The sequence below is a fragment of the Sesamum indicum genome, linkage group LG9 (assembly GCF_026168435.1).
Source record: "Sesamum indicum cultivar Baizhima isolate 11 linkage group LG9, ASM2616843v1, whole genome shotgun sequence".
In the NCBI taxonomy this organism is placed as follows: Eukaryota; Viridiplantae; Streptophyta; class Magnoliopsida; order Lamiales; family Pedaliaceae; genus Sesamum; species Sesamum indicum.
The window spans coordinates 8,647,909-8,670,348 of NC_142665.1; the positions used below are offsets into that span (position 1 = coordinate 8,647,909).

Consider the following 22,440-nt stretch of genomic DNA (forward strand, 5'->3'; position numbering starts at 1 on the left):
AGGGAATGCTACAATATAGCAGCAAGCACTCGAATGATGATTGAGAGGAAAGTAACTGTCGGCTTGGATGCATGACCCCTAGAGAGAGAGGAACTAAAAATAGGACCAAGTGACCATAAGAAGATACAAATGGTTGAAGGAGACACGAGTAAGACCACTAAAATCGGGACTAATTTGACAGTGGAAGCATAGAGGGACATGGTAATGATCTTGAAACAAAACGTAGATGTGTTCGCTTAGAATCCTGTAGGATTTCGGGGGGATTAGCATGAATGTGATTGTTTATTAGCTAAATGTAAACCCAGGCTGCAAACCCGTAAAACAAAAGAAGAGGAGTTTCGAGAATGAACGAAACAAAATTATAGAACAAGAAGTTTTGAAGTTGTTAGCAGCTGGATATGTAGCGGAGGTCCAGTACACGAACTGGCTATCTAATGCTGTGGTGGTACCTAAAGGAGGAGGAAATGGAGAATGTGTACTGATTTCATGGTCTTAAACAAAGCCTGCTTGAAAATTCCATACCCATTACCAAGAATATACAGGTTGGTTGATGAGACAGTAGGGTGTGACTTACTAAGTATAATGGACGCCTTCCAAGACTACCAGTAAAATTTTTATAGCAGAAGAAGACCAAGAGAAAACTTCCTTAATTACAAAGAAGGGGTTATAATCCTACCGAGTTATGCCCTTCGGCTTAAAAAATGTAGGAGCCACCTACCAAAGGATTAATAGGATGTTCGAGGAACTCATTGGCAAGACGATGTAGGTTTACGTGGACGACATGGTAGTAAAAGGTGTCAAAGAAGCGGATCACCTGGCACATCTTACGAAATGCTTTGGAGTAGTACGAAAGTATGTTATGAAACTCAACCCCACTAAATGCACATTTGGGGTAAAGAGCGGAAAGGGATCAATCGGACGAAGTTTGTCATTCTTCCAGACACTAAGGAAAATCAAGAACCTCTAGTGGACCCCCAAATACGAGAAAGCATTCCAACGGTCCTGCACAAATCATTCCTAATATTTAGGGACACCGTCTATAACGACAGAACGTGATGCAAAATCCATTTCAAATTAACTCATTCAATTTCCAACCGTTCCAAAAAATAAATAAATCGTTCCTAAATCTGCCAAAAATCCCACATTTTTTGTAATGAGTTCCCAAAGTCTTTGAATAAAATAAGATGTTAAAACTTATAAGATCTAGAAATATCTTATAAGATGTTAGGGTGTTTGGTATAATAAGGTCTTTTATGGGTATAATGACTAAAATTGACATGATACTTTTAGAATCAAATAAGTTGTTATTTCTTGATATATTTTGGTTGAAACTGTTAGAATCAAGTAAGTTGGTACTTTTTAATATATTTTGGTTTACTTTTTTCTTGTTTAGGTAAAGGTAATTTGCATTAGTGAAATTAAAAGCTAATGTACAACTACCGAGCTAGTTCCTCGCGTCCATGGGATCCTCCAAAGTTTGTACAGGACTAAAAACTGCAAACTAAAATGTTCTTAGCTGTTTCACATGTTCGAATACAAGTTCAGCAACTTGCATAGGTGTCTGTGATTTTTGTTGGAACCTTCACATATTCCATTTTCTCCAAACGTGATGAACTATAGCCGCCAGTAGAGCCTCATAAGCAGCATTAATGTAGTGTTTCCCTCTCTATCTCGTTGCAGCCGAAAGAATCCCCCTACTCCAGTCATTGAATTGCCATTGCAATTTGACCTTTCTCCTTAGAATCTGCAAGCACTTGGAGGAAAATGCGCATTGAAAAAATAAGTGGTCATGGGTTTCCAAGTGATGCGCATCACAAAGGATGCAATTTTAGTGGACTCCCTGCAATCTAGGCTTGTCCATAGTGGTTAGCCGTCCAAGAATAACATCGCGGGGTATTGAAGCGCTCTTGTAGTAGAGCACTCCATGCTACCTTTGGCATCTGTGATGTAAAAAGCTTGTATGCATTTGATGTGATTAAATTGCCCCTGTTGTTCCTCCATGGAATCTGGTTATCGTGTTGGTGAATAGGTGGTATGCATCCAATATAGTTCATTAGTTCGGCTTTGTGCCTTCTAACTGATGGCCAGTGCCATTCTCCAGACCTTATAATCATGTCTAATGGGGCGTCAGTGAACAAGGATGCTCGAGGGAATTGGTGAAGTAGGGGACCCTTTGGGGACCAAGGGTCATACAACTATAGGAACCTATTTCCGTTAACTACTTTGTATTCAATCAATTGGAGCAAGAACATTCTAAGCTTAACAATCTTCCTCCAACTCCAAGTCTTTGTTGTCATACTCATTGTCCAAAGTTCCAATGCGCCCAAATAGAAGAGGGGTTGACCATCAGTTCACAGAGATGCTTACACATGAGGGCACGATTCGTAGCAGCAATATCAGGAATTCCCAAGCCACCCTCCTCGAGAGGTCTGCAAAGGTGTACCCAATATATTTTAACAAGTCCCATATTGTTAGAGAAATTGTTTAAGTCTTGATTTAATAGCCTTCACAACACCTTTAGGTAATAAAAACGCTGAAACCCATTGTGGAATACTATTAGGCACGGTTTATTATTTATTTAGGACGCTCTCTTGTAACGGTTTTAGGAGTATTTCTTAGAACACATTGTGGTGTATGCATTAGTTTGAGTTAGGATATATTTAGGAGCGGTTATTCCTGTTTGGGAATATTTTTTTAGAACTATTTTAGTAATAATTTTTGAAACGGTGTTGTTTTTTAAATTTGTAACATTTTGTTTGCAATTACTAAATTCTTCCTGATTTTTTTAATTATATAATTTTAATAATAATTTATAATTTATAATTGATTATTAAATTTAATTATATGTATGAGTTTAAACAATTGAATAAATATTAAATAATGAAATGCAATAAATATTATGAAATATGAATAATTAGCGGAGAAATATTATATTAAAATAAAAATTATCTAATTACAAATGTAAAAATAAAATCTAATTTAAACCCTCCTTATTAGCGACGTCCATACCTTCCTTGATCTGGGTAGGGGGTCCTCACACCACTGCATTGATGCGCTCGTCGAATTTGCGATTAGACCTGAAAGGACATGTTAATTAATAATTTTTAAAATAAAATAATATTAAGATAAAAGGACACTTGTGATTCTTGTACTAAATATATTCTAAATTACATAAATAATTACACAAATTTCCGAATGTTATCGAATAATTATAAAATTGACACAGTAATTACAGAAAAATACCAAATAGTTACAGTAGATTACAAAAATAATTTCAAAAAATTACACTCAAACTATATATAGAGAATTACACAATAATTACATAAAATTACAGAAAATAACACACTAATTACATAAAATTACAAAAAATGTTAAAATATTAAAAAATTAAATTATACGATAATTAAGCATTTAAAAAAATTACTTTTAAGCTCTCGAACCACATCTTGGAGGATGCGTGTTACCACTGGAGATAATCTATAAAATTATAGTAAATATTAATTTTTTTGAATTACAAAATATTCATAAAATTATATAATTTACATAAATATTTATAAAATTACAGAATTTACACAAATATTCAGAAAATTACACAAATTACAAAAATTACACAAAATTACAAAAAAATAAAAAAAGTAGAAAAATAATGTAATAAATTACATAAATACTTTTATTAATAAACAGTTTTATTAATAAAGAGAAAAAAAAAGAATAAGTTTTTAATAAATAGAAAAAATACATAAAATTTCAAAAAAAAAATATTCAGAAAATTGCATCAAATAAAACTTACATAATTAAGCAAAATATAATTGACATAATAATTATGATTGTTTACATTATAACATATATTTATACATTTGTAAAATGTGTATTAAGTCCAAATAAACTTGCTAAAATGTGTACTTAATATTTTATAAAAAAATTATATTTGAAAAATTTAATATTTTAAAAAAATTTATAGTACAAAATGCATATTTAAATACAGAAAAATCAGAAAATTTAGAAAAATTGCACATTCTAAAAATCTGAAAAATCCAAAAATTTTAATTATAGCAAAATATGAAAAATGATAAAAATGGCATACATACGTAGATTCTAAACTTTTAATTACAGAAATATCTGAAAATTTTACTCAAAAATTAGTAAAGATCAGATCATTTTTGAAAAAAATTATACAATAATTCGCCAAAAAAATTATATATTTTACATTCAATAATTTGCCCAAAAAATAAAATAAAATTAGTAAACATTCATTTTACATATTTTACATACAATAATTCGCCCAAAAAATGCACATTTTACATACAAAAATTACACAAAGATTTCGTGCAAAAAAATTACACATTTTACATACAAAAATTACACATATTGCATACATAAATAAAATTGCTAATCTTGTTTTGGGCAAAATAAGAAAAAAAAAATAACAAATGCATGTTAACGTATATTTTCACATCTATTATCACAAATATTTTCCCAAAAATATCCAAAAATAAAAAAAATAACAAGAAAACTAACCTTTAAAAATGACGGGGCTGATAATGGCAGGGGATAATGACGTTGGAGGCTGGCGGTTGACGGCGACTGGCAGACGAAGAGAGAAAAAGAGATGTAGAGAGAGCGAGCGAGCGAGAGAGAGAGAGAGAGAGAGAGGTGGAGGCTCATGGTGGAGAAAGGAGAAAAGAGGAAAAGTGAGAAAAAAATATGTTAAGGGTTAACTTATATATTAAAATTTTGGAACGGTCTTGGAACAATCAGATATTAAAAAATTATTTCAAATATCGTTCCTAAGTAAGCAATACGACATCATTTTATGTAGTGTGGACTGTTCACATTTTGGACTTATTTTGGAACATTCATATATTAAAATAATAGTTCCTAAATCGTTGGCACAAATACAAAATGGTTTCGTTTTGTCTAAGGCGAAGTCGTTTATAGAGGGCATTTAAATGACCTTTCCTTTATTAAATAAACCGTTCCAATTTAAATGCTAAATAATTTTTTTCAACTGAAAAAATTAATAATAAAGAAAAAATCATTCTGGACATATTAATGATCAAAGAAAAGTAAACCATAAATTATTAAAACCTGGAAACATATAATTTATTTCGTGAAATTGATACATGTTCATAAGGCCAAGTATATTTGTATATCTGAAATTGTTAGTCTTACATAGGTGTAACTAGCATCTTAGATTGTTACACTGCGTCGTCTAATTAGACTGTTAAAATTTTAAAAAAAGAACATTAGATATGATTAAATCGACAAAAGACTACATTTGATGAAGTTTTGGACATTTTTCTTATATGAATACTGAGATAAAGTATCTGACTCATAATCAGCAAGGTTCAAAATAGTGCAACATTCAATCAAGCTATATGATTTCAAATCAGACCTTCAGATATATTCAAACAGATAGAATCTTATACGTATTTAAGTTTGGAATTAATCCAGCTAGTGGATGTTGAGATATCATAATCGAAACATACACTAGATATTTTCTATACACATTTTGGAACAATTAATGATAATTTATAATTAGGAACAGTAACTGAATATAATTAGGAAGGGTTTTTAAATATAATTAGGAATGGTTATTTAATATATAATTGTTCCAAGTTTTATTTTTTTTGCCTTTTTTTGCAAAGAGGCGTCAAATGTAATTATGTTGGAACTCATCTTGGAACGGTCAAATTTAAAAAATTGTTCCAACGTATGAATTTTTCTCCTTTTTTGGACAGGAGTGGAACAGGTATTAGAATGGTAAAATTGAAACTAACCTTAACAAATTAAAATTTCACCAATGTACCATACAGATTAGAACTGTTTGTGGTGGAAAAGTAATTTTAAAAAAAAAATTGTTTCTCATGGAAATAAATACAAAATTTTATAAAGCTAAATGAAATGAAAGTAATATATATATATATATATATATGAAAATTTGAAACGGACATCGGAATGGTGTTTGGAACTCCAAAAATAAGCTTTATAATATAGTCGTTGCAACACATTTAGGAACGGATCCTAGAACACGTGTAGGAACGACAAAGTTGTAACGTTGTTGGAACAGTTATTGTAATACCATATTTTCTATCCATCAAGGCCTTGCCGAATTGTGACCCACTTTGGAACGGTTCTTAGAACACATACAATTTTTCACAAATACTATACTTGGGAACGGGCATTGTAATACAAGTTTTTATAAGCACTAAAACCGTCTCAAATTGTACCTTATTTTGAAATGATTTTTTCAACTGTCTATTTTTCAATGGATGTTGGACCTCATTTTGGAACATTAACTATATGCAATTGGTGGGTTGTCCAAAATGTGTTACAATATGTTACCATTCTAAAGTTGGTATGGCCATAGGAACACAACTTGTAACACTAAATTTGGAACGATTCCAGTAACGATCTGCCATTCCAAAAATAAACGATGGAATTTAATAAGATCCCGACGTCAACGAACTAATTCCGTTCCTCAAGAGTTTTAATGATCGTTCCAATTAGGAACGGTTTTTGGAACGATCGCGTTATCCTCCCCAAATCCCGTATTTTTTTGTAATGTTAAAATAAAATTCAAAATCTTATAAACTTTTAAAACATCTTATAAAATATAGAAATTTATAAGATGTTTTAAAAAGATTTAGCCAAACACCCTCTTATTAGTGGCTGCAAATAATTATCGTCACTATATAACTTTGTGTCACTATTTATGCATGTTACCAATAATTGTAATGTGAGAAAATCAAAATATTATTACTTATAGGAAAATTTTGAAATTTTAATTCTGTAAGTATGTGGGTGCAAGAGTGGTCATTTTCGTACTATAACTTTGAAAATTTTGCACATTAAAATTAAAATCGGCAAATTTGCTAAATTGACCAAAAAAATTAGTTAATTATTTCGATTATGTGCAATTCACATGCACTTTTCAATCATTTTAATAAATTTGAATTTTTTTATTCTCAATATGCCACCTCCGTATTTACAGATTTAAAATTATAATTTTTTCTATATAGAACTTTAGTGACAACTTTAAATTATCAGTACTCTATATATATATATATATATTATTTCATTGTAATGTATTTGTCGATCCTATTCTATTTATATGTTAATATAATATTTATATGGTAGAATATTAATTAGCCAAAACAATAAATTGTATCCTGGAAATCAATTATATATAACTCCACACTCATGATAAGTCCTGTTTTTGTTTATATAAGAAAATGGTATCCAAATCTTTGTTTTTCATTTAATGTTCCAACGTTCTGAGTAAATATTATTTATCATATAAATTAAAAAAATTAATTATCATAATTAAAAATAAACATTTGTGGACAGTAAATAATAATTGACTACGATCTTATAATGATTTTTAACTATTAATTTGTGAATTAGTCCTAATTTATTTTTGTAAGTATGCTTAAAATATTTATTATAACTAAAAAAATATTTATTGTAGCTCATAGCTAAGATAAAAATAATTTAAATTATTAAATAATTTAAATTTTTACATCAATTTTGTTTACCCATAGACTAAATCTATGTAATCCCACATCATATAAACAATTTTAGAAATAGGAAAAACCCAAATTAAATCCAGTAAAATCCGATAAACCAGAACAAGGAAAACAGGTAAACAATGCAAGAACTACATCGCTAAAAACATCAATAACAACACAATTTTAGTACGTAGTATTACGTGGTAACGATTCATACTCGACTCCGAAACCGTGCATCAATATTCATAATACATGCAAATCTTGAAACTGATCATGGAACAACCTACTACATATATATATATATACTCTCAGGTACTCATCCATCTCACAAAGGCTGTCCTAACGGGCTCGGAACGGGCCCGAATTGGGCAACCTCAGAGGCGACGGCGTCGCAGTAGCCCCTCAAAATGCTGGCCTGGTCGGGGCTGTAGCCGAGGATGCTCAGGACAGCGGGCCAGCAGCTGTGCGTTATCAGAGTGATGGCCTGGCAACATGGTGGAGTTATGTCGATGGTCCCGTTGGAGAAGTAAGCAATGATCTCGTTGGAGCAAGACCTGATTTTGTAGAGTGCAGTCAAGCAATCCAGGGCCGAGCCTTGGAGTTCAGGCGTGGGATTGTGATCAGGCGCCTGTGGGAATGGGAGTTCCCTGGCCTGGAAACTGGACATGAGGAGAGCAGTGGTGATTGTGAGCAAGAACAAGAAACCCTTTGCAGCCATTTTTAGGGTTGAGTGATTGATGATGAAGTGGAGGAGAATTGAGGGCGGGATTTATAGGTGGAGGGAGTGGAAAGGGCATTGCATTGATGTGGGATTACTGCAGAAATCAAAAGACAATAGGAAGGGGAATGGGAATGGGAATGGAATGAAATAAATGGATTATTAATTTGAGTAGTACTCTTTTTGGCATTGATGAAGATTGATATGGGGATGAATGCCCTGAAAATCATGTCATTTTTACGGCATTGAATTTTCTATGACAAACTTTATTATAGTTTGTAATCCATTCAATAGATACACAGTATCACTCTATAAAAAAAAAAAAAATAGAATTTGGCACAGATAACATAACTATTCCAAAGTTCGTTCCTCATTGAAACAGTTTTTGTCACTCATAAGGAACGATAAGTGGACGAGAAGTAATGATCCTCAATTTTATGTGTGATTTTTTTGGCAAGGTCAAATCGTTACTGGATGTGTTGTAAAAAAAACTGTTACAAATTCCATCCAAAAATCAGTCCAACTTTAGAACAGTAAAATATCGTAACTCTATTTAGAACACTATATTAAAATTAGTAACGTCCTTGAGACGATCGTTCCTAATTGTGATACAAAGAATATAAAAATATGACAGTTAGTAAATGTATTCCAAAATGAGGTGTAATTTGGAAAGGTTTTGTACTAGTGTTGTAGGGATCGATCCTAAGTATGATTTCTACTAAAAAAAATTATTGTATTACAACATGACTAAATTAGTTCCAAGTTGGAATGTTTTTCTGTAATTTCAAAAATCTATTTCTTAGGTTGTTTCAAAAAAAACAAAAAAAATAGATATATTACAACGGTTAGAAAATCGTTCCAAAATGAGGTCCTAAGACCGTTCCAAATATACAGTACAGATTGGAAGTTATAAACAACTAGTATTTAACAGCTACATTTGTGTTCCATAAATCGTTCTAAAGAACCGTTCCAGTTTTTCTATTCATCTTTTCTCATTTAATTTCACTATCTTCTTCCATTCTTTATATATTCTCTTTATTGTGTCAATCCCTCTTGAATTTTCTTGATCTTTCACTATTCCACTAATATTTTATACTCTTGTTCATCAATCTGTCTCAAATTTTTTTTTATATTTGAGGTTATTTTGGTCAGGTAACGACTTCAATCCTTTATTCATCAGTTGATTATATATTTTATATTTTTGTCAATTAAATTTAATATTATAATCATATATATATATATATGTGTGTGTGTGTGTAGGACTCATCGTACTAATACAGTTGAGGAGATGGATGTATGAGAAGAACCTATCGAGGAGGGCAAGTCTTGCTCTGGAGTTTGAGGCTAGTGTTACTACATTTATAGAATGGGCCAAGTCTCAACATGCATATCTGGATGGGTGGTAAGAAAATTAATTATCCTTGTCGGAAGTGTAAAAATAAAATTTTTAAAATCTCGGACGAGGTAAATTTTGACTTGTATATGAAAGATTTTATATCGGAGTATTATAATTGGACTTCATATGGCGAGGAAAGGGTGCAGAGTACTTTGAGGCCATCACTGCACCCACTTTGCAGGAGGATATCAATATGCACTGTGTTGATGCAGCACAGATAGATTGGGTATAGAGGATGGTTTCCGATACCGCCCCACCGACTTTCTGATTTCTAATTATAACCAGAATGGTGTGCCTAATGATGGTATGAGATCCTGTCCTACTGATGTCGGACTCAGTTTATATTACGGCCCGGGGGCCCTATTATTATGTGTCTGGGCTGGCAGATCAGTTTCATGATTTAGTGCATGTTACCAAGCAGCTGTTATGAGACGGTTGTACCTAATCTCAATTGGGAGTTGTTACTGAGTTTGTGAATATCAAAGCCGAGGGCTATTTATCTAAGCGAACATATGATCGCATATCACGGTGGAGTGATTATATATTGCCCCACGACCACACCCTGCCCCTAGATTACTATAGTACGAAAAAGTTGATAAGAGACTTGGATTTACCTATTGAAAAGATTGATGCGTGTAAGCATGGTTGCATGTTGTATTAGAATGACGATGTTGATCTGGACTACTGCAAGTTTTGTGCACAAGCTAAATACAAGCCGACCAGGGAATGAAATCCTAATCGCAAAAAGAGCCCGTATACCATTCTTAGGTACATGCTGATTACTCCTCGCCTGCAAAGGTTGTATGCTTCAGACGCGACTCTCAAGCATATGACAAGGCATGCCAATCATTAAACTGAGGAGGGATCCATGTGTCATCCATCTGATGTAGAGGCATGGAGGCATTTTGATCGAATATATCCTGATTTTACAATAGAGCCCCGTAATGTTAGACTTGGTTTGTGCAAGGATATGTTCGCACCACACGAGTAGTACGATCATACATATTCATGTTAGTGTTATACTTACATCTACAATCTCCCACCAGGAATGTGCATGAGTTCTAAGTATATGTTCCTGGCGATGGTGATACCTAGCCCTTCGAATCTGAAACATCTCATCGATGTTTACCTGCAATCGCTGATCGAGGGCAGAACTTGTGGCATGTGGGTGTACTGACACACGACAATGCGAAGAATGAGAAATTCACAATGCGTCGCTTTGATGTGTACCATGAATGACCTACCACTTATAGGATGATATTTAAATGGAGCACCGTTGGTGTTATGAGGTATCCAGTCTGTACGAAAAATACACGTGCATTTTATATGCAGAACGGTAGGAAGGCATGCTACTTTGACTGCCATAGACAATTCCTCTCCTCGAACCATTCGTACCATGGGAACAATAAGGTTGCACGTCCAAAATTGATTGGAGAAGAGATTCGTCATTGGCTTGAAGAGTTTAGTCCTATGGTTGAAGTGTCGTTGTCGCTCCTAGACGACTACGGTACCGAGCATAAGTGAACAAAGAAAAGCATCTTCTCGGAACTCGAGTGCTGGTCGACGCATTTGATACAACACAATCTTGATGTCATGCACTTTGTGAAGAATGTGTTTAACAATATATTCAATACCGTGATGGATATAAAGAGAAAAACAAAGGACAATCTGAATACATGGAAGGACCTGAAGGTTATATGTAATCTTTCGGAGCTTGAGGTTGACGAAAGGAGGCCGAACGTGACGCCCAAAGTCGTATATACCCTAATCGAGGAGCAGAAGAGGATGATATGTGAATGGATTTATCATCTGAAGTTTCCTGATGGTTACGCATTTAATTTTGCCCGTTGTGTCGATATGAAGGAGTTGAGGCTTCAGGACATGAAGAGTCATAATTATCACGTATTCATATAAAAATTGATCCCAATTGCCTTCCACGATAAATGATACTTCGGACTCTATATCTGCAGTCCTGTCGGACGCCATGAAAATTCTAAGCTGAAACTATAAGGGGATAGGCCACCCTTGGACAATTTGAACCTTAACAGAGCTCATTAAGCTCCATCGGCCTGGCTTGGTTTTCCTCTCTAAAACCAAGTGCAAAGCTAGGAGAGTGGATAGAATAAAGAATTTAGTCTCTTACAATGGTATAGAGGTTGACTCGGTTAGAAGAAGAAGTCTTTTCTCTTGCCGCGGAAAGATTTACATGTCTAGCTCCAATCCTTCTCTATACACCATATTGACGCCATGGTTCAATCTGATTCGTGTACGGATCGCTAGCATTTCATAGGATTCTATGGATATTCGGAGCTCGCTAATAGGAAATAGGGGTGGAATCTTTTGAGGAGGTTGTCCCAGTGCTCTGTTGGATAGTGATATGGTCTTACATTTAGAAAGTTATGCCAGTACTATCTTTTAAATTTTTAAAAAAATCGATCGAGTCTACTAGAACCAATCGATGGATTCCAGGTCCAAATCTGGGTTCAAAATTTTCCTAGTAGGAGGGGTCTTGAATTTTGACAAACCTACCGCATTGTCATCCTTAATTAAAAATCATCACTCGTCACATAAATTAAATTATTGAACTTTTATTTTATGAATATAATAATTTTAACAGTGATAATACTTGAGTAAAAATTCTCACTAGAAATAATTAATTTATAAAAAAATTATATATAAAATTATTACTATAAACAATTAAATAATTATCACAATACATTCTTCATTAATAGTATATAATGATAATTTTATATATAATTTTTAAATCATATATATTTCATCTAACAATTGCTTCTTCTTCTTTTTTTTTAATACATATTTTGTGTTAGACGTTCACAATCTGATCAAAAATCAATCTTAAATAGATACAAAGAAAAGTTGTTGTTGGAGATCCAGACGAGGCCCAAACTCAAGAGTCCCTATAGCCGAAAATTCGTATAGACTCCGACGCTTACTTACACCTACCGCGCACAATAGTGTTCCCTCAGTAGACAGACCTAGCCATAAATTAATAATAGTAAAATATATAGTTTGAATTTTGACCTTTTTCTTTTTAAGAATTATTAGTAATTATTTTATTATTCTCAAACATCCAAACATTAAAATCTACCCATTACATCCCATCATAAATGAAAGAGACATCCCAACTATCTCCAAAAATTAATTAAATTTTAGAATAAATTACAACAATTTTTCTGAATTTTATCATAATTATAAATATTTTTTATAATTAAAAATAATAATAAATACTCCTAAAATTAATGGGCACTTAATAAATACCCCTTATAACGGATTGTGATCTTTGTTAAACGATCTTTAATTTTAGGGGGTATTTGTATTTTTCAAACTACGATGGAGTATCTGTAAGGAATTACACTTTTCTCCCCGTGAAATTTGGTGTAATCACACGTAAATTTCCTGTGGTTTGAAAAATATATATAGTACCCCTAAGGTTTGCTTCCACTAAACAAATAGGTTCATCCGTTAGTCAAAATGTAGCACCCCCTTCGCTACGAGGGCTATATCTACCCTAAACGTCATACTTATCCCTGTATTAATATATATAATGTATATATATTAATACAGGGATAAGTATGACGTTTAGGATAGATATAGCCCTCGTAGCGAAGGGGGTGCTACACAAAACTCACTAAATTTATCAATATTAACAAAAAAAAATTGAATAGAAATTAATATTTGACCTAGATTAACTTAATGCAGGTCAAACAATTTTTTGCCCATTAAACTATCCTTATAACAATGAAGATGGACCTCCTCACATGCATTAATACGTGAAAATATATGAGGGTAATCTGAACGTAAAAGATTTATTTGACCTGCAATAAATCAGTAATAAGTTAATCAGGGGTAAGTATATATTTTATTCAATTTTTGTTAATATCAACATATTTGGTGAATTTTGACAAAGGGATGAACTTATTTGTTATACGGATGAAAACCTTAATGGTGCTGAATATAATTTTTCAAACTAAAAGCGGTTTACGTGTAATTATACCAAATCTTAAGAAATGAAAGGATAATTTTCTGTATTTGAAATTATATAAAATTTTAGGAGAGTCTGTTATAATTTATGGTAGATTATAATGATAAATCAAAAATTATTAAACAAAAAAAAAAGATAGAAAACACAACGTTGGACATCCAAATATAATTTTCAAATTCTTTTTATTATTATGCCAAGTAATATATTTTTCTATAAAAAAAATATTACTTGGCACAATTATCTTGATTTTTTTAACTAAAAAATAATCAAGAAATAATTATAAATTAGGGATAATTATACTCTCATCTCTTGATGTTTGGTATAATTACACTTAAACTCCTTTTGATTTGAAAAATTATATTCAACATTCTTGAGGTTTATTTCCGTCTAATAAACGAAACCCTCCGTTAGTAAAATCCATCGAATTTGCTGATATTTAACAAAAATATTGAAAAAAAATAATCTTCGGCCGATTAACTTATTACAGGTCAAATAAATTTTTTATGATTAAATTACCCTCATATGTGTTCATGCATTAATGCATTTGAGGAGGTATATCTTTACTGTTATGAGGGTAGTTTAGTTCGAAAAAAAATTACTTGACCTGCAATAAATCTATTGAGGGAAAATATCAATTTTTATTTAGTTATTTTGTTAATATCAACAAATTCAGTGAATTTTGACTAACATAGGGACTTGTTAAATGCAATCAAACCTTGTGTGTGCTAGATATAATTTTTCAAATCACATAGAACCTACGTATAATTATACCAAATCTCAGAAAAAAAGAGTGTAATTATCCCTAAATTATACTCAGATATCGTCCGTTGTTTTCGAATTTTTTATAATTAAAAAAGACCTATTGGTTTTTCAAAATATGTCATGTATACATCATCACAGTTTATAACGGTCTTTGTTGACCAGTATATATGAAATTATAAAGTTGGGGCGAAAAGATGGAATCTTTATGTGTTTTGTGGTGGCAAATGGCAATGCAACAAAACAAACAACACAAAATTGTTGCTTTATGTAATTAAAATGAGTTATTAATCTCACAAGCACATGGGCTGTGGTCAATTTGGCACATGGAATGAGGAATCCTTTGAACAATTTGCCTAAGAAAATGGGCCCTTGTGGAATTTGCCAAAACTTTTTAACAATTTTATTTTAATCTTGTTGCCCTACAAAAATAGATTGATCAAAACATTCCTTAGCTGTTTGATAAATTTTCACTATAATGAATGATGGGGTTGAGTTGGTAGAGAAAAATATTATATCGAATTCTGGTAAACAGATTAGAAAATGAAGGGTTTAATTAATTGTTTTGTTATGAGTTGAATGCGTATCAGATAGTTAATCGTGTTCAAGTTGCAGTTAATTATATTTTACATATGTTGCTCACTTTGTCTTGTTTGAAAGTATACTTAATGTACATATATAGGTGATGTTGGTTGTTTACTTACTGAGTTACAAGCCCATTCCTCTGCTAATATTTTTCAAAAATAGATCACGACCCACCGCGAGGACTAGGTCCAAATCTTACATTTCAATCAGGTCGGGCCAGAATGCAGCTCCTTTCTCACCTGTTACTAAAGATAGAAATTACCTTGTGGGATTGTGCAAATATGAATTAGAAATGAGGATGGTGTGTGAACTAATTACAATAGTTGTATTTTACAGTATTTGGTAGACATATGTATAATCTCGTGATTCAAATAATAAATTCGCTAGTATTGATTATGAAATTACGTGTATATATATTTCGTGGGGACTGTACTATGTTGGTATTTAACTGTATAAACAAGGTATACTTTAAGTATAATATTTAAGGAAGATATAATCATAGTGTCGTTAGAGGTTGCTACAATTAATTACCGTCCAGCACAGATCTCACAACACAAGAATTTGTTTCAGTATCGGTACCTGTAGCCACTGCAGATATAATATTTAATTGTAGTTAATTATCATGATTAAAAATAATTAGCTGTAGTAAATAGACTAGGGCGACCCAACATTTGTTACTCGTGATTTTTACGAGTATGGCTAAAACATTTAACATAATGGATAAAGTAAGTTTTTGCATTAATTTTATTTAATAACGGTTAATAATAATTATTTATTATGATTTTTAATCTGTACCCATTAAAATATAGACAATAGTAATTTTTAATATAAAACTTGAAAATCAAAATCAAGATGAAGGATTTTGCCATCTTCTCAAGATTTTCATAAAATAATTTATAAAGTCCAATACTTGGACCAATAGGAGTGAAGGGTTTTATTTTTTATTATGTGAATAATAATTAATCATTTTTGCTTGTACTAAAAGTTGTTATTTTGATTGATCCTTCACTATTACGATTTTAGGAGGTATATCTATATACAATTGGAGTGCATGACATGTTGTCAAAGCCAATCATGTTGCACCACGTGTGATTGATTAATCATTTAATTAATTTTAATTTTGACTAAAGTACAAGCACATTAATTATAATTATAGTTGGATTTGGTCTTTTCAAGAATGATTATTATTATTAGCCTCTTTGCCACTTGTCACAAGGGACAATAACCCTAACAAGAACCCACCAACCATAATAATTAATACAATACTTTATTATTATTATTATTATTATTATTATTATTATTATTATATATGAAAATCATAATTAACACTACACAAAAAAAGAAGATTAATTAGCATAAAAAAATATAATTAATTATATTTTGCTATCCAAACTATAACCATTATTGCACTCCAGCATTTAAATTTTTTTTTGTGTCAACTTACCATCTCAATTTTGCAAAATTTTGCACTTTGCTATTTATAACTATTTTTTATCAAAAATTTTTGTCAAAAAAATATTATGCAGTGCGCATATGATATTTAAGTATTATGTGATGTGATATTTTTCGTATATGCACAGCATGTGATATCTTTTTGCAGAAAATCAACAAAAAAATAATGGTCATATATGGTAAAGTACAAATTTCACAAAATTGAGATGGTAAGTCGACGAAAGAAAAATCAGATGCTAAAGTGTAAAAACGGGAATACTTCAAATGACAAAATATAATTTACCCAAAAAAATAAAACAAGTGATAATTTTAGTACTATCACTAATTAATTATATATATTTAGCGATTAAAAGAACTATGTTTTATCAGATAAATCAAAATTTGTAGTTTTCAATAATAGTTATGAAATTATTAACAAGAATGGGTGATAAAAAATTATGTATATACCATTAAAGATAATTACTGATACATATACGGTGACGACTTAATTGTCATCACTATAATGTTGCTACTGGAAATGTATCATTAATTATTTATAATGAAAATTTTATATATAATTATTGTCATTATTAATATATATAATAACAAAATCAAAATTATTGATATTTAATAAACGTTTATAGTGACAATAAATGATAGTTTGTTATTATCATTTTTTGTTGTAGTGGCACTGCAATAAATTATAATATTAACGCATATTAAATAATCATATTATAATTGTCATTTAAAAATATAGGGAAAAATATTATTTTAGTCCGTTAAGTATGCCTAATTTTAATTTTAGTCCAATAATTATGTTCATTTTTATTTAGGTCCAGTAACTTACGGAATTGCTTACTTTTAGTCCTCTGGCAGATTTTCGGACAATTTTACCCCTATACAACTTTTGAAAGGCAATTTTAGTCCATATGCACTCATAGGGGTAAAATTATTCGAAAATCTGCCAAAGGACTAAAAGTAAGCAATTTCGTAAGTTACTGGACCTAAAAAACTGAACATAGTTATTGGATTAAAATTAAAATTAGATATAGTTAGCGGACTAAAATAATACTTTTTCCAAAATATACAATAAATGATAATAATCTTAATATTGTTATATTATAAAATGATCAATGTATTGTAATTAAACATATGTCGATAATTGTTTATGATAATAATTTTATGCATCATTTTTTTTGGGCAGTAAAATTACTACTAATGATATTTTTACACAAATGTTATCACTATTAAAACTATAAAAAAATATAATAACAAAATAAACATTTTTATCACTTAATCACTAGAAAAAAATTTATTATTGGCTATAATATTGATGGTTATGGCTAAAAACTGTAGTAAATAACTGTTATAATAAAAGCAACGCCAAATATTTTAGGCACCTTTGCAAAAACCACGGTCAACAACTGTTGCATGCTTTTAATTAATAATTATTCATTACAGCTATTTATTATTAATCATGATGATTAAACATAATTAAATATTATATTTATTGTTGTGAATAAATATAGATAGTGACAATTCTGGTATTTTTATTTAATTTTTTTTATCACTAATAATACGTTCATATCTATACTTTTTATTGAATATTAAAAGCTCAAAATTAGCAATATCACATAATTATTTAAAATATTGAAAAATAAAAAATAATAATTTTGAGATGTATAAAATATTATTGTAAGTATAATAATTACTTTCACATAGTCCTCTTCTTTTGTAATATATTACCAAGCTCATATATAGCACCTTATGCAATCATGAACATAAAGCAAAAAGGTAGTGAAGATTTTTAATCATGAATAGTTAGACCAATTTTATTATTATTTAATAAAAAAAAGTATATAAGCTCTATTTTTCCCTCAATTATGTACTATGATTAAGATCGAACATTGCACACTCGAAATATGGAGTTTGAATTTTTGTTAACGCGTTTGATGGAATTAAAATATATATCCTAACTTATGTGATGATTCTCACGTGGTTAAATTCCGATTCTTGATGATAATAAGTCAGTTATAGGGATTCTGACTGACACGCCTGGCGTATGTGGAATCATCCACGACCGGTCCATACGGTGTCATCTCTACTTTTTCATTTTGTCACCTAAAAGTATATCACCAAAAAAAATATGACGTTTCACTATTGTTATTACCATGTTTGAAGGTAAAAAATCGTGGGCGGATACTAATTAACCAACTGCGCAACGCTATTAGCCGTTGTTTCTGGAAGCGGCGCTAAAATATTTTTATTAAGGCTTTTGATGGAACTAAATATATGTCCTAACTTATGTGATGATTCTCACGTGGTTAAATTCCGATTCTTGATGATAATAAGTTAGTTATAGGGATTCTGACCGACACGCCTGGCGTATGTGGAATCCTCCATGACAGGTCTATAGAGTGTCATCTCTACTTTTTGATTTTGTCACCTAAAAATATATCAGTAAAAGAAATATGACTTTTCACTATCGTTATTACCATGTTTGAAGGTAAAAAATCATGGCGGATACTAATTAACCAACCGCGCAATGCTATTAGCCGTTGTTTCTGGAAGCGGCGCTAAAATATTTTTGTTATGAGTAACACCATAACGAATATCGATTAACGATAACTTAAGTTTTCACACCGCTTTTTTATTAACGTGATAAATAATATTGATTTATTATGAGTTGTAAACCTTATAAATTTGTAGCACAAGGAATAATCAAATTTTTATAATGTGTGTGTATATATATACTCAACTATTTATTTGCATTAACATATTTACATTAGCTATTGTTATTACAAATAAACATACTGCCGTCCAAATTATACCTCAAGATTATTATTTTTTTTTTTTGGTAAACTATAACAATTTTGTTTAAAATTTAGCATAATTATAAATATTTTTTTATTATTTAAAAAATTATAAATACTTCCTGAAATTAACAACTGTTTCTAACAAACACCTCCTCATGACAATTCATCATAGTGGGTATTCGTTAGACGATCATTAATTCTAATAGGATATTTATAATTTTTTAAATAATTATAATAAATTTTAAAAAATTTCTTTGTAATTTATTTTTTTTGGTAGTAAAAAAGGAGCAGCACATTTAATGTGAATATCTAAATAAAGGCCCTCCCAATGAAAGAACTGAGCTTTAGTCAACTCTGCAAATTGATAGTGTCATGTCACTTTCAATTTAATATGAACACAATAATTTCTTTTCTTATCTATTTACTTAAAAAAAATAAAAGAAAATATTTTATGTGGTAATGTATATATTTTCAATTTTAAAATTAGTCTTATCATCATAGTGAGATAATTTTAGGGCACATTGAATTTTCTTTTTCCAATATTTAATTATTTCATGTTTTTCACTAATAACCTCATTTTATTGTCAGTTTATTACGGTATTTATTATAAGACAGTTGGGCTTTTAATATTCATTTTATAACCGACTTATGGTGATTTATGATTTGTTTTAATCATATTTATTCTCAATTTACAATATGTTTTAATAGCGTCATATTCAATACAACTGTCATATTTTTTCATCTATATAAAGAGGTCGTCTGAGATGATTTGAAAGGTAGAAGTTGCGAAATATTTTACACTCCCACAAGTATTTTAGTATTTCAGCAACGTGAAAAAAGATTGGTTCCTAGTCTCCTTGTGGCCGTGCACATGGGATGAGACACTGTTGGGAACTAATGGGATTTTATCCTGGAGTTATGGTTAGTAGCTGAAACCTGCACGTAGGGAGGCAATCATGACTTTAGGACAATGACAAGTATCGTGACTCTCCATCAGTGCAGCTTTTCTAGTTTGTAAGTTTATTTCATTTATTTTCTTGGTATATATAATTGTGATATTATATATATATATAATGATATTTGATTACTGAAACCGAATCCAAGAACTCTTTTTAAATTCGGTATGTGATGAGAGAGATTATTTAATTATCAAAATACCCCTGCCTTTTAAGGCATTTTTATATGTATAGTTGACTGTATTTGACCAAGTTTGACCCATCTTGACCAGGTTGAAAGTCAATTCTAGTGGTTGCCTTTGGATCAAGTGACGTGGCAGCATCCCACTAGAGCCACGTGTCACTCGCCCATACTCTACTGCTATAAATAGTTTCATTTATGATTATTCAAACACGCATTTATTACTGTTTACAGCCCTTTTCTGGTCTCCTTCGATCTCACTTTATTTTCGACCTCATATTTTTCGACCCCACATTTCTAACTTAGGTATCGGAGGGCCATCGCCGAGGACTACTCGGCTAGTCTTACGTTTGCTTTGTTCTCAGGATCCACTAACAGGTAGCTCGAAAGAAGAATCTAGCGACCCGACCTTGGAATTCCTTTCTTTGACCCGATTCTGCGACCCGATCCAAATTTTGTGCAACCTACATCAGTATGGAATTTCGGAATATCAAATTTTTGATTTATTGAAAGTTTAGTCAGTTAAATTCAATTTTGTGGAAGGAAGACCCCAAATTCTAATTTAAATGGCAAGTATGGTTATTTTACAATTTTGCCCCCACCATTCTCATTAAATTGGAACCATATTTTCAATGGACTTCAATAGAATAATAATTATCCACCATCCATAATTAATTTAAATGTGAGCTGATTTTAGCTACATCAATCACAATTACTACCTCAACTTTCATGACTTTATTATGTATATGTGATAGGGGGTATATTGTGAGTACACAATAAAAGGACGTTAATACCCCTCTACTTAAGGAAAAATACCATATGTGCATCAGGATCCGCACTCATCGGTTTGGGTCGGGTTAACCCGCTCCTGTAACCTGCAATCGAGCCCGTGGATGGCTTGACTATACTTAGCTAGAAATTATGCCACGTGGACCAGACAAGTGGATACATTTGATCTTATAAGTAAATTCATTATACTTCATTTACGATTGGACACATTTTATTGCAATTCGCCATCATTAAATATCTCAAATTTGATTATACTTTCTCGATTTTGAACTAACTTAAGTTTCGAAAGATCTTAGTTGACAACCTTCCAGCAAGCCTAACGTTTCATTCTTTTCTCAGGTTCCGTACTTTATTTGGGATACCATTGGGGCGATCTTGTCATTCAATCTGAATTAATATAATATATATGACATTTTATTTTAGAATTATAGAAAATCAAGATCATTAATATTGACATGTATGCTAAATGAAAATAAATGTAATTAAATTATTAGGAAACGAGCCTTTATCAACTTATAGTTGAAATATATATATATTTTTAAAAAAAGTATTTTTTATTTATTTTAATTTTTGAACTATTTATATTAAATTAATTTTAAGCCAAAAATTATAAACAGTCGCCAACTTTTACAACTTATTAACAAATTGTGAATTTTAACCTTCTTTTTCAAAATTATATCAAAATTATATAAAAATTATGGGGACTGACACATTTCCTAATACTTTATGTTATATTTCTAACACAAATTTTGTTTGTACGTGAAAATTTATACATATCCACAAAATATAGCAATATTTACTTTATATTTCTTAAAATAGTATGTATTGATTGAGTCGATATATTACATAATTATTTAATTTAATAAAATATTAATATAATTATGATATATGTATATTTTGAAAAGTTTATTTTATATTTGTATTAAATGAATGGTATGATTATTCTTTACTAAATTAAAGACAAAAAAGTTCTGTATAATCAGTCATGTGTTCACTTATACGTATTATCGAAATAGGATATATTCTATTAAGTATTTACTTTGATGTATCCACGTATTTTTTATAGGAAAATTATTTTTAAGCCCTTGTTTATAAAATTTAATAGACAAAATAATAATAATAATAATAATAATAATAATAATAATAATTATAATAACAATTATCATCATTATCACTAATATTATTATTGTTATTATAACTATTATTATTTATTATTATTCTATTATAATTATAATTATAATTATAATAATAATTATTATTATTTTTTTATTATTAAGTTAAATTTCAAGGGTAAA

The 22,440-nt window shown here is 30.5% G+C and overlaps 1 protein-coding gene and 2 long non-coding RNA genes across 3 annotated transcripts; 1 reads left to right on the top strand and 2 right to left on the bottom strand.

Moving 5' to 3' along the window:
* Positions 1–2,907: 2,907 nt before the first annotated feature.
* Positions 2,908–4,688, bottom strand: LOC148786858 (uncharacterized). Its single transcript, XR_016067462.1, has 2 exons — positions 4,519–4,688; positions 2,908–3,077 (listed from the first exon to the last, which is right to left on the bottom strand). It is a non-coding gene; the product is annotated as an uncharacterized LOC148786858 (long non-coding RNA).
* Positions 4,689–7,836: 3,148 nt separating this feature from the next.
* Positions 7,837–8,229, bottom strand: LOC105171176 (egg cell-secreted protein 1.4). Its single transcript, XM_011092203.1, has one exon. It carries the CDS (start codon positions 8,227–8,229, stop codon positions 7,837–7,839), a length of 393 nt encoding a protein of 130 aa, XP_011090505.1.
* An 11,781-nt stretch (positions 8,230–20,010) lies between these two features.
* LOC148786859 (uncharacterized) lies at positions 20,011–20,868 on the top strand. Its single transcript, XR_016067502.1, has 2 exons — positions 20,011–20,233; positions 20,448–20,868. It is a non-coding gene; the product is annotated as an uncharacterized LOC148786859 (long non-coding RNA).
* The last annotated feature ends 1,572 nt before the right edge of the window (positions 20,869–22,440 follow it).

What these genes read in the sequence shown, in the direction of transcription:
- LOC105171176 (XM_011092203.1), bottom strand. Translation starts at nt 8,229, where the DNA reads ATGGCTGCAAAGGGTTTCTTGTTCTTGCTCACAATCACCACTGCTCTC.